This window comes from Triticum aestivum, chromosome 1B (assembly GCF_018294505.1).
Source record: "Triticum aestivum cultivar Chinese Spring chromosome 1B, IWGSC CS RefSeq v2.1, whole genome shotgun sequence".
In the NCBI taxonomy this organism is placed as follows: Eukaryota; Viridiplantae; Streptophyta; class Magnoliopsida; order Poales; family Poaceae; genus Triticum; species Triticum aestivum.
In genome coordinates, this window is record NC_057795.1 from 622,288,424 (window position 1) to 622,306,878 (window position 18,455).

The 18,455-nt window shown below is 45.6% G+C and overlaps 1 protein-coding gene across 1 annotated transcript; it reads right to left on the reverse strand.

Annotated features, from left to right (window-relative positions):
* Positions 1-3,157: 3,157 nt before the first annotated feature.
* On the reverse strand, positions 3,158-3,781 carry LOC123080687 (AP2/ERF and B3 domain-containing transcription repressor TEM1-like). Its single transcript, XM_044503625.1, has one exon. It carries the CDS (start codon positions 3,779-3,781, stop codon positions 3,158-3,160), a length of 624 nt encoding a protein of 207 aa, XP_044359560.1.
* Between the last annotated feature and the right edge of the window lie 14,674 nt (positions 3,782-18,455).

The following is an 18,455-nucleotide window of genomic DNA, read 5'->3' on the forward strand; positions in this document are numbered from 1 at the left end:
CAGATATTATGCACGGATTGGCAATCAATTTTTTTTGAAAGCATTGCAATCGGTTCTTGAATCGTTGGGCGATGTACAAAGTAGTACAGTACTCACTTCGGATAGGTACATGTGATGTGATGTCCTGTCGCTGGCCCCATCATCGTTCATAACGCTGCAGGAAAAAATAAACACGAGTTTTATTTTTATCAAAAGGACAAAGGATGTATGCGATTCCTCCTTTTTTTTGGAGCAAAAAACTGGCATTTCCTAAACGGCGCCTTAAGCGCCCCTTAAAGGCCAACCCGTACAGGGCGCACACCCCCCTCTCCCCGCTGGGAGGTGGGATTCGAACCCAGGACTTCCTTTGTTTAGCGTGAATGCAACGACCAACCAGCCACCCTCATCTAGTGTGACAGGTTCCATCGTTTTTATCTATTGTCTTCTTTCTTCTTTTCTTCTGTACGTTTTCTTTCGTCTTTTCGTTTTTTTTCTGTACCTTTTCTCAAAGAATGCGTGAATTTGTTTTTTGTAATATCCGTTGAATATTTTGCAATATCCGTTGACATTTTCTTGAAATAAGCTGAATATTTTAAATAATACATGGTGAACTTATTTTAATATACGATGAACATTTAAAAAAAATTAGGAATATATGCGCTGAAGAATTTTTGGACACGTACTGAACATTTTGTGAAAATATGTTGAACAATTTGCGAATACACATTGAACATTGTGTAATATATACTGAACAAAATTAAGAAACAGAGTGAACAATTGTATACTCATTGAGTAACCAAAACCAAAATAGAAAAAAATCAAAAAATATGTATATATATATATCCTGAACATTTTTATATCCATTGAACATTTTAAATAATACACGACGAACATTTTTGAAACAATATGAATATATGTGTTGAACAATTTTTGAATACTCATTCAACATTTAGTAAAAACGTTGAAAAATATTTCATAATAGCGATGAACATTTGTATGATACACGACGAACATTTTTATATGCAAAGGTGAACAATTTTCATAATATACAATGAACATTTTTCTTAATACAATGAAATTTTATGTAATACACGGTGATCTTTTATAAAATTTGGTGAAAGTTTTTGAATACATGAACTTTTTTCTAATTCGCGATTTTTTAAAACTTATTGCAGATTTTTCATTTTCCAAAAAATCACGTCTTTCTAAATTATTTGTACCAGAAATAGTGCGGTTAGTGTTGTTGTTAAGATTCTCTCGCTGTAATGAATCACTAGGTTGTAGTAGATGTACTGGTTAGGCACGCGGCATCATAACTAAACGGCGCGAGATCGAATCTTGTTGGCAGCAGCTTTTTTGGGAGATTTTTCTCTGCGTGTTCCTGGGCCGGCCCACCAGATAGCGACAGTGGGCGCCAGTTGCCTGTACCGGCGCTTAATGCGCCGTATAGGAGCTCTCCAAAAAACTCGAGCAGAGCTCCTATACGGCGCTTAAAGCGCCCGTTAAGGCTACTGGCGCTCGCAGCTGCACCTGATGGGCCGGCCCAAAACCACCAAGTGCAGCGAAAATGAATTTATTGCGCAGAAAACCATCGAAAAAGTTGTTCCCGCCAGGAATTGAGCTCGCGCCGTTTAGATCTGATGCAGGTCGGATAACCACCACGACCTTTAGGCATTTGTGAAACAATTTAGCGTGACATGTTTAAGTACAAAATGTAGCGCGCTATTTACTGCACATACTACTTATTAGGAAAACGTGAACTTTTTTGGCAAAGATGTGAACGAAATTCGAAAGTTCACTGATTTAAGAAAATCACGAATTAGAAAAAGTTCATGCACTCAAAGAGTTCACTGATTTTGAAAAAGAGTTTATTGATGTTGAAAAAAAGTTCATCAAATTTCAAAAAGGTTCACTAATTTAAAAAAAGTTCATTGATTTCGAAAAAAGGTTCCTACTTTCTAAAAAAAAAGTTCACAAATTCGAAAAACTGTTCATAGACTTTGAAAAAAGTTCATCGATTTTCAAAAAAAAGTTCACAAATTCGGAAAAAGTTCATCAATTTTGAAAAAGTTCATCGGTTTTTTTAAAAGTTCATCAATTCCCAAAAAAGTTCACAAATTTGGGAAAAACAGTTCATCCATTTTGAAAAACAAATATCGACAACTTGAAAAAGGTTCAAGGATTGAAAAGGAAATAAAAATAAAAAAATGGAAGAGAAAGGAAAAAGGAAACAAACAGAATAAGACAATAGGCGTAAATGGAAAAATGTATCGAAAGCGCGTTGTGGGATGGTCCGATGGTGGCTACTGCATGTTTACTAATTCAGCGAGATCGTGGGTTCGAATCACGTCCAACGCGCACGTTCGGTTCTTGTTTTTTGCCTCCTTAGTAAGGAAAAAGGAAGCTAAACGGGCCGGCCCAGCTCGTACAGAGGGTGTGCGCCGCTTTGCGTTTAACGCATTAACGGGCGCAACGGGCGCCAAATAGGAAACAGCGTCGAGCTCAGTGCGACGGACAGTCGACGAAACGCCTAAAACGACCCCAAAAGAAAGAAAAAACGCCTGAAACGTTTCTAAATGGGCCGCGACAACCACCTTGCCGTCGTGCTACAGGCCAGTTGTGTCCCGGTCCGACTTGTCCTGCCCGAGCCGCCTCCCCGGCTGCTTCGGACTGACTAGCTGGCATCTTTGTTGGTAGCGTCCGCCTCGCTGTGGGCTGCTGCCTGCCGGACAATTAAAGCATTTACAGACGTGTCCCGGTCAGTCTTAGGTGACTCTTTATTTGTTCACCCTATATTCAATTTCATAGAGCATCTCCAGCCGCAACGCGCGGCGCGCTAAAAAGTAGTTTGCCGCGCGGCCATCACCAGATTTGGCGCGGCGCACAACGCTGGCTTCAGCAGCACGCTAAAATGCAGCGCGCGCAAGTCAATATTTATTGCATTTTGGACAGAAAATAAATTTGACATAGACATAAAAAAACGATACAAATATATTTTACATAGTTCATAGCATAGACGATACAAATAGATAGATAGATAAAACCGAACTACATAAAATAAACTATGGTGCAACTAGATAAAACTACGATGCAGCTAGATAAAACTATGGTGCAGCTAGAACTACTCCGAGTCCTAGTCATCATCCTCATCCTCGGAGGTGTTGTCCGAGGTATCGATTCATATGTCGTCCCAACGTTCATCGTCTGACGTGAAGATAGACCTCCCACCTGCTTCAATGGTATCGCACTGCGATATCGCCAATGCCTTCCGCCGACACCGGTCCGCCCGCTCCGCGCGACGCCTTGCCGTCCTCTCCGCCCAGTAGGCGCGCTCGTTGGCGACGTCCTCCGGGTGGCGCAGGCGCCACTCCGCCATGGCTCGCTCGTCCTCCTCGGGGATGAGGAGGCGGCGCTGCAGCCGAACATGGTCCGCATGGTCTTGGTCCGTGATCAGACAAGGTGGAGGGGCGACGGTCTGCGCCTGTTCACGCGTGTGGACGTCCCGAAAGTTCATTTGCGAATGGGGCCTCTCCAGGCGCCACGCCGCCGCATCGTACGCGCGGGCTGCCTCCTGCGCGGTCCGGAACGAGCCGAGGCTGAGCCTGACGTCGCCGGACCGGATCTCGGCGGAGTACCAGCCGTTGGGGCGCTCGCGAACGCCGCGGTACCCCGAAGATCCCCGGCGGCACGGCGGCATGGTGGCGCGGTGGTGGCGGGCGCTGGAAGCGGCGAGAAAGCATGGAAGCGACAAGGTGGCGAGAGGAAGGGCGCGTGGCAGTGTGGTGGAGCGCCTGGCGAGCATCGCATTTGATAGGCGTGCGTGAAGCGGCGCGCCAAATCTACCACGCGAGCTGCCGCTATCTCCCGCACGCGCGCTATCGCTTCCCGCGCGCTGTAGTTTCTCGCCCCCGCTGGAGCGCGCGAAAAGTTGCCGCGCACGCTAAAACCCTAGTTTACCGCGTGCGCGCATCTTTTGGCGCGTCCGTTGGAGATGCTCTTAAATCCATGCAAATCCATCCACACGTATCATATATCACTAATTCATTGTCAATTCAACAATGCAACAAAGCAAAATAAAAGACAACTAAACACATGCCAAAAGAAAAATATGACAATTCATGGATAGGCGATACAAGAATGAATCATTCGGCGCTCCCATTGCGCGTGTTGATCCCCTTCTTATTCTTCGCCTCAAGTCACTTATTGTCTTCCCGATCCAAGAGGGAAGCATAGGCCAACACGATCCTATGATCCTCCATGTCCTGGACCAGCTGCACCCTCTCTTTTCTCGAGCTGAATTGTTCCAAAAGTCTTTGCCTTCTCAAGCTACCATCTGACATATGTCTCTGAAAGTGCAAGTTATTGACCAGAGGGGAGGCGGCGGCGGAAGGGGGGAGTGGTTGATTTTTACAAATTCATCAAATGTGAGGATTTTTTACGAATAACAGAGTAACAAACTATGAAACAGGATGAACATTATGTCATGAAAGCGAAACTAAACAGTCATACATGATAGTGACAGATGAAGAACATGCAAATATACATATGATCAAACATAGACATGATCAACTAAAGGAATGAAAAATTATCAAGATGAAAGTCTTCAGAGTGAGGGACACAAATTCTACAATTGCAGAAATAGTGGAAGTAAAGGGTCGAGGAATTTGAATCCAGGTTGGCTCGGTGAAGACAATGGATTTGTTTGACCAGTTCCAATTGTTATGTCAGTTGTACGTCTAATTAGGGAGGCTCAAGATTTAACTCAGAAGACACTAAGTCTTCACCTTATTCTCCTTGAGCTAAGGCCACTTAGACCCCGCCTAAACACTCGTGGTAAGTCTTCAAGGTAGACTTCTGAAACATCCATAAACTCGTTCTATGGCACTCCACAAATTCTTCTTGGATGCTCGGAATATGACGCCTAACCATCTAGAAGAATCACAGTCTTCAAAGGTAACAGGTGTCGGATCACATAGGTTAATCTCTTCAGTGGTGCTTAATCACTTTGGCTTTGGGTGTTTGGGTTTTTCATCACTTAGGATTCTCTTAAGTTAGATGGGTTGCTCTAGATGACACTTGTCAATTAATCACTCGGAGCAGCCAACCAACTAGTGGTTGTGGCCTTGGGGGGGGGGAGCTACTTATATCCAGGGGAAACCATACATGATAAGACCATCATGCCCTTCGGACAAGACCGTTGTCAGGATAAGGATCCACTCAAAACCGGCACTCGCGCAACAATCGTCGAAGTTTTGACTCTCAAATTCCTCAAGGTAGAAGGATCACACTGGTGAATTTCTAACTCTTTAGTCAGGCAAATTTCATCAGCGACCAAAAGAATTTCGTCTCTATTGCTGAGGTACTCAACTGCACTGCAAGGGATTTCCAAAGTCTTCACTCAAAGAAATAGGTTGTTTTGCGTTTGAGCATCACTTCGGAAATATGCCTATGTATCATCTACACTCCTTTAACAGTACATATTTTTTTATGACTCAAATGAAGAAGAAAGAAACTACGAAAATAAGATCTTCAAGCTACCAATTCTTCCCTTCAATTTCTTCAAAGGACACATCAAATTCGTCAATGACAATATACATTTTTAGGGGTCATCTTTCTTGGATAAACCAAAATCTTCAGGGGACTATATTTCCTGTGTATACTCACAAACACATTAGTCCCTTAACCCATTTGTTTTCAATACTCCAAAACCACTAAGGAGACACTACTAGATGCACTTACAATCTCCCCCTTTTTGGTGATTTATGACAAATGGGTTAATTTTTCAACAAGAATAAATAATAAGAACCCCCCTGAAGATGTGCATATGATGAATTTGCTCTAGATTGCAAATGCACATGGCAGTTTGATTGTTCTTGGAGATCTCCCCCCTATATCTTGAGATCTAATAGTGCATTTAACAGGTAATACGAAGAAATTGCAATGCATAATAGAAAACGACGGCTGACGAATTTCAGCATGCATATGTATAAACTTAAGGCAGCATGCAGGTAAAGTAGTTTAAAAGAGTCAGACCACCACCGGACATAAGTTTACAACCCGTTAGAATAAACAGCGCAAAAGAACGAGAGTTGTAACTTAAGCAAAAATAGTCCATATATGAAAGAAACCCGCTTCAAGACTAACTAAAATTTCTCCTCCTTTGTCATCAGATGACCAAAAAGATACAAAACTCAGATCTAATGCTCGTGAAGAAGATCATGTTGATGAAGGAGGAGCACCAGCATCGGTGTTGGGATCGCGAGTTGTTGAAGGGCCTGTCGCCGTGTCTTCAGTTACTTCATTTTCGTCAGTGTCACGTGATGAGGAATATGATTCCGGAACAAGTGGAGGAACTAGACATTTCTTGAACTTTTTCTAAGGACGATATGACCAGTCGACATCTTGTTGAAATTCCATCTCATTGAGTTCGTCGGTTGACTTGAGGTGAGATAAGATAGCCCAGGTCCAGGTGCGATCAAATGTTTCATGGGCATAGTAATGGTTCTTCTTCACTGAGTTCTTCATCCCAGTCATGTTGTGAAGAATTGATGCAATCTGACACCTAATCTAGTCATGATTCCTGCCCACTTTCTGGTGCAGACTGATGAGAAGCTCACGATGTGTGATAATGCGAAAGGCTTCACCTTAAAGAATTTCCTGTGAAGTGTTTGCAGTAGTATCTTGTGAAGCACTTTCATTACCTGTTGACTGTGAGGCAGGCTGACGAAATTGCCCAATAGGTGGGTGAACACCTTCCGCAATCACAAATTTCCCTTTGCCTGGAACACAAGAAATTATGCTCTGAAGAATTTCTAGTGGCGGCAGAAAACTGAGATGATTCTGGCAATCAACTTGATAGTGAATACCAGTGCATGGTCTGATGAATCTCATGATCCATGGAGCATAAGGCTTTAGATCAAATGGGGACCGAGCCACTGTGGCCAAAGTTGTAACAGCCCCACTGTCCAGATACAGTAACCCCACACTAATGGTGCCATGTCATCAAAAATTAACTAAGCCAAATTTCCACTTGAGAATAATCAATCAAATTCAAAATTCAAATTTGTAGTGAATATAAAAGTTGATCATATCTGAGAACTAAATAGTTCATAATTTAGCAAATATTCCACCATTTATTGTGTTTAGGAAAAAAACATTAATAAAATTCATGAAAAGCCCCTGGAAAATTAAAACGGTACCAAATAGTCCCATTTAATCCCTTTTCTAATTAAGCAAAATTCTTATGGATTCAGTTAACCACCTAACCTTCTGTGGCAATGCCAAATAATGCAAGGTTAATTATGTGACAAGTTGCACATTTTACAAAAGTCATTTGGTGCCTCAACTTAATACAAAGTAGAGGACAAAATAGAAAACAGAAAAATGAAATGAAAATACCTAACATCTTTTGTGCCGCTGGGCTCTAGTGCTACAGTACACGAAAGCCGAGCCCACCAGGGCCTTTACCCCACCTCTGTGCAGAGGCAGAGAGGCCATGGTGTTGTGCACGCCATCCACGCGCCCGACGGCGCCGTGTCGAGCATCCACGACACCCTAGCAATGGTTAAAGAGTACCTCGACCCCCAGGATGAACCCTAGACCCCCCCCCAAACGCTCGCTCCCTCCTTCATTCATGTTCTGGTAGATGAACAAAAGGTCGGGACACCTCCGCTCATCGTCACCGTGGCCAACAGTCTCCCCGACGGCCAGGACTGCACCAGAAGGCCTCCTTCGTCTACCTCGTGTTCCCCCTATAGCATATCAGCGGAGACGCCCTGTACACCCCGCCATCTCCGATCTTCTCAGCCACGGTTGTCGACGTTCGTCATCGGTTGCCTCAGCTCTGGGGCACCCCTGACCTCGTCATCGAGCTCGTGGTGAGCTCGTCGTTTGATTCCCCTTGTTCCTCGATCTCGATCCGCGTTGTCACCGTCGCCCCACGGGAAGGGTCACCATGACCGGAGTTTCGCCCTCGCGACCCCCTGACTGACCCCAGCCCCCGCGTCCGCTGATACGTCTCCAACGTATCTACTTTTCCAAACTCTTTTGCCCTTGTTTTGGACTCTAATTTGCATGATATAAATGGAACTAATCTGGACTGATGCTGTTTTCAGCAAAATTGCCATGGTGTTATTTTTGTGCAGAAATAAAAGTTCTCGGAATGACCTGAAACTTCACGGAGGCACTTTTTGGAATTAATAAAAAATACTAGCAAAAGAATCAGCTAAAGGGGCCCCACACCCTGGCCACGAGGGTGGGGGTGCGCCCTACCCCCTGGGCACGCCTCCCAGCCTCGTGGCCCCCCTGGACCTCCACCGACCTCAACTCCAACTCCATATATTCACGTCTAGGGAGAAAAAATCAGAGAGAAGGGTTCATCGTGTTTTACGATGCGGAGCCGCCGCCAAGCCCTGTTCTTCCTCGGGAGGGCTGATCTGGAGTCCGTTCAGGGCTCTGGAGAGGGGAATCCGTCGCCATCGTCATCATCAACTATCCTTCATCACCAATTTAATGATGCTCACCGCCGTGCATGAGTAATCCCATCGTAGGCTTGCTGGACGGTGATGGGTTGGATGAGATTTACCATATAATCGAGTTAGTTTTGTTAGGGCTTGATCCCTAGTATCCATTATGTTCTAAGATTGATGTTGCTATGACTTTGCCATGCTTAATGCTTGTCACTAGGGCCCGAGTGCCATGATTTCAGATTTGAACCTATTATGTTTTCATGAATATATGTGAGTTCTTGATCCTATCTTGCAAGTTATAGTCACCTACTACGTGTTATGATGCAGCAATCCCGGAGTGACAATAGTCGGGACACTTCCTAGTGATGACCGTAGTTTGAGGAGTTCATGTATTCACTAAGTGCTAATGCTTTGGTTCGATTCTCTATTAAAAGGAGGCCTTAATATCCCTTAGTTTCCATTAGGACCCCGCTGCCACGGGAGGGTAGGACAAAATTGTCATGCAAGTTCTTTTCCATAAGCACGTATGACTATATTCGGAATACATGCCTACATTATATTGATGAACTGGAGCTGGTTCTGTGTCACCCTATGTTATAAATGTTGCATGATGAATGCTATCCGACATAATTATGCATCATTGATCCATTGCCTACGAGCTCATTTCATATTGATCTTTGCTAAGTTACTTCTTCGTTGCCACTGTTACGATTGCTACAAAACTGCTACTGTTACTTTTGCCACTATTACCGTAACTTCCATACTACTTTGCTAGTAAACACTTTGCTGCAGATATTAAGTCTTTCAGGTGTGGTTGAATTGACAACTCAGCTGCTAATACTTGAGAATATTCTTTGGCTCCCCTTGTGTCGAATCAATAAATTTGGGTTGAATACTCTACCCTCGAAAATTGTTGCGACCCCCTATACTTGTGGGTTATCAAGACCTTTTTTTGGCATTGTTGCCGGGGAGCATAACTCTATTCTCTGAGTCAGTTGGGACTTATATCTGTTGATCACTATGAGGAATCTGAAAGACAACAAAACCAAGATCTATCCATCAACTACGAGTTGAGGTAAGGAACTGCCATCTAGCTCTGCACTTAATTCACCTTCTGTTTTGAGTAAACTTGGAACACCTACACCTGCTATTGATTCCAATATGTCGCATGGTATTGATGATGCCACTTCTGCTATGCATGATGCTTATGATGATACTACTTCTCTGCTTGATAATACTATGCCACTAGGTGAATTTCTTGATGAACAACTTGCTAGGGTTAGGGAGAATGAAATTACTGAAACTAATGATATTAATGAAAGTGATTATGAAGATTCTCCCCCTAGATATGAATTGCATGTTGTACCTAAGGGTTACGTTATGGATGAAGAAACTGCTAGAGACTTCTTTGCTTGCAATGATAGATATGATCTTAAGAAACTGTTAGCTAAGTTGAAAGAAAAGTCTTTGAATGCTAGAATGCAATATGATCCCGCGTTTGCCACTTCACCTATCTGTGTTACTAATAAGGATTATGAATTCTCTATCGATCATGAGTTAATTACTTTGGTTGAATCTGATCCTTTCTATGGTTATGAATCTGAAACTGTTGTGGCACATCTTACTAAATTGAATGATATAGCCACCTATTTACTCATGAGGAAAAAATCCGCTATTACTATATTCTTAAATTGTTTCCTTTCTCGTTAAGGGTGATGCTAAGATATGGTTTAATTCTGTTGCTCCTGGTTGTGTGCGTACTCCCCGGGATATGATTTACTACTTCTCCGCAAAATATTTCCCCGCTCATAAGAGACAAGCTGCCTTAGGAAATATTTAACTTTGTGCAAATTGAATAAGAGAGTCTCCCACAAGCTTGGGGAGGCTTCTCCAATTTCTTAATGCTTTGCCTGATCATCCTCTCAAGAAAAATGAAATACTTGATATCTTTTATAATGGACTAACCGATGCTTCCAGAGACCACCTGGATAGTTGTGTTGGTTGTGTTTTCAGGGAAAGAACTGTCGAGCAAGATGAGTTGCTATTGAATAATATATTGAGTAATGATAATGATTGGACACTTCCTGAACCAACTCCTAAGCCAACTCCAAAGAAAAGGGGTATTCTATTTCTCAGTCCCGAAGATATGCAAGAGGCAAAGAAATCTATGAAAGAAAAAGGTATTAAAGCCAAAGATATTAAGAATTTACCGCCTATCACTACTAGGAAAAGGCCTACTAATGGCGCACCTAATTTGGCCATTAATGGCGCATCAGTGGTGCGCCATTAGTGCCACGCCATTAGTATATTTTACTAATGGCGCACCACTGGTGCGCATTAGTATCTGGTATACTAATGGCGCACCACTGGATGCGCCATTAGTATATACAACAGTGCGCCATTAGTATGCCTTCCAGGGGGCCATGTATACCCAGGTGCTTTGGCATACTAATGGCGCACAACAGCAAGATGCGCCATTAGTAACTTCGGCATACTAATGGCGCACTGTCTAATGATGCGCCATTAGTATCCTTTGGCATACTAATGGCGCACTGTGGTGTGATGCGCCATTAGTATGAATATTAGGTTTTTTTTTATTTTTTTATTTTCTGTTTTTTGCATAGGTTACAAAATGTATAATTGGACAAAATATAGACAGCACACATCAACAACAGATTCATCGAATACAATAGAAGATTAGTCTCTGAATACAATTCATCATATTAGTCTCCGAATTGAAAAGACCGAACAAAGATAGAACATTATATTACAAGTCTCGAGACCGCGAGTAGCGAGTTTGTCTTCACATTACAAGTCGATATCGATCATCTAAACTACCATCACATAGAAGAGAGCTGCGGTCATCACGATGAGCATCATCACAATGAAACTCGTCTTCATCCGGTTCCTCCAACACTCCCTCCCCTCTCCCGCTAGATAGCGGGCGTATCTAGATTCGGCCTCGGCCCTAGTGGTGTACCCTTTGTAACTATTACCGCTGAATCGGTGAACCTATCTCCGACACTCCTCCCAGTCGTCGTAGACTCCGGGAACCTTACCCTTGTACACGACATACGTCGGCATCGCTATGCACTAGCCAAACGAAACGTTAGTACCAATTCACAGACAATACATAAGCAATATATAAGTATGCAACAGAACGATCGGAAGAGAAAAGCAAGACATTAATAGCATCGATTACATCTAAGTTGAACGACTCTCAAAACCAAAGAGACATACTACAAGTTCATTAAAGTTTAATTACAACATGAGCCAATCGATGTTTCAGAACTAGACACAGCATCACTGCTTTCGACTCGACTCAAGGGACCGGAGCGTGGATGAAGCCGCCGTCTATCGTGGGAGTCATGAAGAACGGGCGTTGTCAGCCTGCATTTGTAGCATTGTGTCAATGTCACTGTTGGACGGTTGATTTCTGAGGTAGAACTGCCCCGAGGTACGAAGGACATCTTGATGGATGATTTCCGCAAACTCCAACTGGATGCGAAAGAATTCTTGTCGGAGGTCCGCGTCCTAGATTGCCGACACGCTCTTTGCCTAATCTTTGAGTTTACTCGGTAGCAGAAGTTGATGATGGTCCCGTACGATCGCCCGCATGTGATGGATGGCATAGTAGGCACCCTTCTGACGGCCAGGCGGCTGGTTGACGCAGCAGAACGTCGTATTGTGGGAGAACACGTGCTTGCCATACTTATGAATAGGCCTGGTGAAGGTGCCTCCAAATTTGGCGTAGCCGGGGAGAACATCATCAAGAACCTTCTTGACATTTGTGTAGTCTACGTTCGACTGACGGTCTGGGTCGAAATACGTGGCCATGGAATATTTGGGGCTTAGGAGGATGAGCGTGCAATGTGTGTCACTGCAGAAAACACGGAATGTTAAAAGAAAAACGATCGAAATCTAAGAATTCATATGTTACGGGCCGGTTGAGGGGAGGACTTACTCGGGAAAGTAAGGCACGAGGAAGTTATCCTTATCTTGGTTTGCCAGAATGACGCCTTCGAGGTAAGAACTCGCGACTTGCCGGTCCCCAGCGCTGCCCAAGATCTTGGCACGCATGTAGAAGGGGTCGACTATCACGATGTCCGGGGTCTTGTCGCGAATGATCCGCATCTCCATACTCAGCGAAAATAGCCGAACGAAGGTGTAGTGCAGCAGATGAAGGTTCATCATAGTGTGGATGTCATCAAACCGCAGGACGATCGTACGCCCGATGGATTTATCCACAAAGCCCTTGCCCTCTGGCACCTTGGCCGCGAAAACCGGGTATGCCACATCCTTCTCTCTGAGACGCCGCTTCTCCAAAGAAAGAACACTGTCATGCAGACTCCGCATAGCACCGGTTGCAGCATTGAGCATATTTGTCGGTAGCATCGCCCTACCCGCCACATGCACCCTCCTCAAGATATCCTCAGGTGAAGGTGGCCCGTCCTGAGCACGGATCGTACTCGGTGCCGGCTGGCTCGCACCCTTGTTAGTCTTTCTTTTGCGTGCCTTCTTCTTCTCCTGTAATGGGACCGAGTTCTGCTCACAGACCGCCTTCTTGAGTGTGTTTGGGCTGATAATATTTCACACCTCGCCTATCTGAGGCTCAGTGAAGTCGGCAGCTGGAGGCATCTCCTGAGAGCTGAACGGCAGACGACGCCTGTTGCAACTTGGCTTCTCCGCGGTACCAGCTAGATCGCGCACGTCTTTTGTTGGGTTGGGTTCTTGAGAAGGAGCCCCCATGAAGTCGCCATCATACCCATGTTCGGCAAAGTACTGATCGACGTTGCCAAATGTATCGTCGTCGTAGTCGTTCTAATCCTGTGCCATATGCATGTTTGGATCCAGTGGCATAGGGATGTCCGGCACCGTTGCGGCGGTCTTGCCATGGGGCCGACTTGGCGCCGGCACGACTGGCGGTGTTGTCTTTGTGGTGGTGTCCCCCGCCCCCAAACGAATCTGGCTCTTCGGCCAAAGCAGGGGCCAGCTCAGGCAGGCGCTGAGGGTCATCACGTCATCATCGTCGGCCCCGACGGGTCGAATCGGAGGTAACAACTCGTCGCAGCCTGGCAGCACCCGAACCAGTTGAACCCTAAACAAGTTGGGTGGCATCTGGGTACCGTGGAACAAGGGGTTGCCCGGTTGAACGATTTGGCCCTTGGCGACATCGACCAACTCGTTGTTCATGAAGTGCAGGAGAGTGCACGGAACGTCGGCGGCACCCTGCGAAAACATGTAGGGAATCAGGGATGCCCAGTCAAAGGCAAGGAGATGAAGTCCTCGACCGAGAGAGGCTTAATTAGTTACCGTGATGATGGCGTCGAGCTCGGCTAATGTCGAGGCACCACCAACAGCGGGCGTGCAGTTGACGGAGGGGCCGGTTGCTGCAGAGGTGCCAGCCGGTGTACACCCGGGTGCATTAAGCTCCCGTGCCGGCGTCGGAGACACCAATGCCGCCTCCGCCGGAGACACCAATGGCCCCGCCATCGCATTCTGCGAGTTGCTGGCCGTGAAGCTAGGAATCGGGGCGGCCCCTGTTGGCTGCCTGCAATCCACGCACTCAACCCCTGGATCAAGGTAGGCACAATGGCGGTGATCGTCGCTCCGAGTCGTTGTTCCACTTGCTCTTGGACAATCTCCGGAATCCGCGCCACCTGTGCCTTGAGTTCTTGAACCTCGCGCGCCTGGCTTTCCGAGCTGGTCTTTTTCTCCTTCCGCACACCAGCGGTATAGTATGACCCCCATCTTGTGGACAAGCCTTTGCCGGCCACACAACCAGCTGACGTCGGCTTACTGAGCTTATCCTTGTTCTTCATTACATTCAACGCCCTATTTAGAGTGGTGTCCCAAGGGTTGCTCGTAGTCGACCCCGCGCTACTGCTTTCAGTCGCCTGCGGAAGGAATTTGAACCATTTAGAAATTTGGCTTCATTAATTAGAATGCAACCATATGGAGCTAATTACGCGGGGGTGTATTCCTTACCAGAACAAGCTCATGCGCCCTGGTCTTCGGATCCGTGGTAAGCTCCTTTGTTATCGGGTCCTCCTTGTACCGGGCCCTGACAAAGTTCCTGGTCTGCTTGTTATCGCTGTATTTCTCGAAGCGGGGCGGTAGGCCTTGCTCGGCACGCTCCGCGTCCTCCTTGTCCCATATAGGCTCCGCCACTCTGTAACCGCCGGGACCGAGTTTGTGTTCCCCTAAGTTCAGCTCCCGCATTTCTTTCCCCCACTGACTTGATTGGGAGTTTGCGGTGCTCGAGCAATTGTTCTTGAAGTCGTTGTAGTCATCTTCGGTGATCGAAGGATTTTTCTCCTTGATCTTCTCATAACTCTCACCTTTCTCTATCATTCTCTTCACATTGCTTTTCCAAGTAGACAGGGCCTTGCTCATCTTCGTGAGGGCAGCATTGTTCACTTTATTCCCTTTGAGGCTTGTGTTTTCAAAAGCAGCGAGGAACTTGTATCGTTCGTGCAGCTTCGTGAAGAGGAGGTTGCGCAAATTCCCTCGGTCAGGATGCCTCAGGTTCTCGGTGTTGATCAAGACGGTGCTCCGGAGAATGCACCCGAGCTGAAGCGAGTACCCCTTGACTATTCGTTCGGGCGCCGTTGGATTCCCGTCGGAGTCCACTTCAGTAACTTCCTCCTTGAGGGTGCGGAGCACGGTCGGGCGCCGGTCCTTCCGTTGCCTCTTCTGTTGGCTGCCATCTGTGCGTGCGCCGCCATCATCAGTGGTGGCATTCTCGGCTGCACCATCAGTGGTGGCATCAGTGGGGTCATCCTCGGCGGTACCATCAGTGGTCTCAGGATCGGTGGGGAAGGCGGCGTCCTCATACAAGTGAGGTTGTTCCTCCATCTCCTGGGACAGCTCCTAGAATGCCTTGCCACCCGAACCACCGGCCTGATCGTTGTTGGCCATGTTTCTCTCTAAATAGGAACAAAGTTTGGTCAAAAAGTTGGTTATTGTCAAGGAACAAGATCATGGTCTCATCATTTAGGGTTTGTCGACACCGAGGCATCCTAAAAGCTAAGCTTTTATCATTGAGGGTTTTTCAACGCCGAGGCACCCTAAAAGCCTAAGCTTTCATCATTAGTCACAAGTACCCCATATGTCCTATTTTTAGCAAAGTCATGCTAAAATTCACGGAAAATTTCAGCATGACCTTTGCTGAAAATAGGACATATGGAGTACCCGAATTTGCTGGAACGGAAATTAATCGACATTCCAGCAAACTCAAGGGCCTCTCGGGTGGACAAGGCAAAAAAAGCCTCCATCACAACAAAGCAAATCATTGCATGGGCATACAGATGCTGAAGTAAGAACACCAGAAGTAGCATTAAACCATTTCCACAGTACTATGGTGATTTGAGATCATCTATTTATGTTCGCAAAGAGTAGTTTATGATCTAAGACTAAAAGGAAATGCACTAGCAGTACTAAATTGTCGGTCAGTCTCCAAAACAGATCCCAGCATTTTAAACAGTCCCTAGCAAGAACACACATGTAGAAGCAAGTCAATCGCACAACATAAGAAACAAATTGGCAGCTACTGGCTAGAGCTAGTATTATGTTATCATGTTTTCTGAACAGATTATAGGAACCTCAAATATATGACGTTTTGCAAATGGAGATTATAAGGAACACTGACATTCGGCAAGTTCACGGGTTACTACATTGTATATATGAGACTGAAAACATCAGTTTCGGAGAGATGAACTAGATAATAAAATTAGAAGATGAACTTGTAATAGTTTCACGAGGTTTGGTTGGACACTGTAAGTACACTTTCTACCTAACATCGTTCAAAACACAGAGTAATCTACTTGCAGAACAGTATGAGAACTTCCAATTTTTTTGTATATCATCATCATTTTTCATAAATAACTTTGCTTGATATGTCACCTTGGTTCAAATTAATGGAGGTTTGGGCTCTCTGATTTACTGGTTGTTGGTTGACTACTCTTTTCACTGGATTAAAATAAGCACATACACATAACTGACATCACACATACACATCACTGATTTAACAAAATTTGCACACAACTCAGTAGCACTTCATCATCATATAAAGTATACATCAAAATTGCCAGCCAGGAATCAACATTACAAAATCAAAGGAAAAAAACAGAAGCATTCTCCAAGCAACAAGTTTGCTTCTTCTCTTCCAACATAGAACTAATTCAGAAGAAAGAACATAGATGTCTTAAGGACGTCGGCAACGAGCGCCATCGCCCCACATCACATACTTTGTTTTTTAACTTCTAGGCACAAGCGAGATGCAAATAGCATAGAAACTGCTGCAGGTTGCTTTTTAACAGATACCTGACAAACTCTATGGCATACACTAGCGGTTGTAGCAATAGCAGGCAGGCATACAACAAGAGCACACTCTCATTGACTGGTTACATATTTGTGTACATATATAATTACTAGCTATCTTGAATATGATATGGATTTTACTCAGCTTCCCTACAATCACTTTACACTTATCTGTTATATGTGCAGGTGTTTGAGACATCCACCTTATTCTAGGTTATAACTCCAGCAGAATTGTAATTATACAAATTATTATCATGGCAGTTGTGAGCGTATGTGTATATTGATAGTATCCTCATCGCTTTGTAGTTACTTGGACATCAGATGTGACAAATATGTACACAAAGGGGCCACCATTGGTACATGCCCTGTCCACCATATGTATTTTAGAATCATGTCTTAGTTATTAATCTACTGATAGTCCATAAGCTAAATGCTGTCAATGCTCTCGCGACCTAGTCCGACAAACAAACACACTCTACTACAGACCAAGGCACACAACATATACTCCAGGTTCATTTTAGATGGGCATATACTGCAACCAAACAGAGCAGAAGGCACCCCACTATAGACCAACTAAAGTGGTGTAGAAGTACATACAGCCTACTCCAAAATCATGAATGCAGATGCAGGGGCTTCATACCATGAGCAATATATGTACTCAAAAATCATGAATGCAGTGCTGCAATGTTTGTGCTGAATTGCATATACAGTACAGTTGACAGTGCATACACTGTTAACTGACAATAAGCAGAGTAAGATGATCAAAATACATTGTTAGGATTCAGCCCTGGACAATTGGCAGGTATACAGTGTCAACTGACAGTAAGTAGAGTGAGGGGGAGAGGGGAGAGGGGGAGAGGAGGAGGGGGAGCTCACGGGGGCGGTGGTGTGGACGGGGCGACGAGGTGGGGCGACGAGGTCCGGGTGGTGGTGTGGTGCTCCGGCAACGGTGGTGTGGACGGGGCGGCATCCGGGCCACTGGCGATGAGGGTGGCGGGGCGATGGCGAGTCGGCCGGGCCACCGGAGTCGGCCGGGCGAGGTCAACGGCGAGCGCCCCCTCTTCCTCCTCCTTCTCCGCGGGGAAAGCGGCGGGGCGGCGGCGTCGGGAGAGGAGAGGGCGGCGTCGCGGCGTCGCGGCGTCGGGGCATCGGGGCGGATACGAGGACGACGGGGCGGCGTCGAGGCGGCGGGGCAGCGGCGTCGGGAGAGGAGAGGGGAAGGCGATCGAGGGCGAGGGCGAGAAGGGGATCGAGGGCCGGGGAGGAAATATGGATGGGGGCACAATACTAATGGCGCACCACCCCTCGGTGCGCCATAAGTACATCCATACTAATGGCGCACCTCACCCTGGTGCGCCATTAGTATTTTTTTTTGATTTCTGCTCGAGCCAACAGGTTATCTCCCACCTGACCTGATCCACACCAAGTTCCCTCTACTAGCTCGACTGGTCAGCAGCCAGTTCTCACACCAGGAGGTCTTGTGTTCGATTCCCAGGCTCCACAATTTTTTTATGCATTTAAAATGCTGTTTGATACTTATTTGTGTTTAAATATGTTTAAACTTGTTTAAATCATAACAGTAATATTTTTTTATAAGACAATAATAATTTTTTTTAAAAATATCATCAAACAGTAATGCCGGTGGAGCGGGGGAGGGTGCGCGGGGTGCAGGGGGTCGGCGGCGGC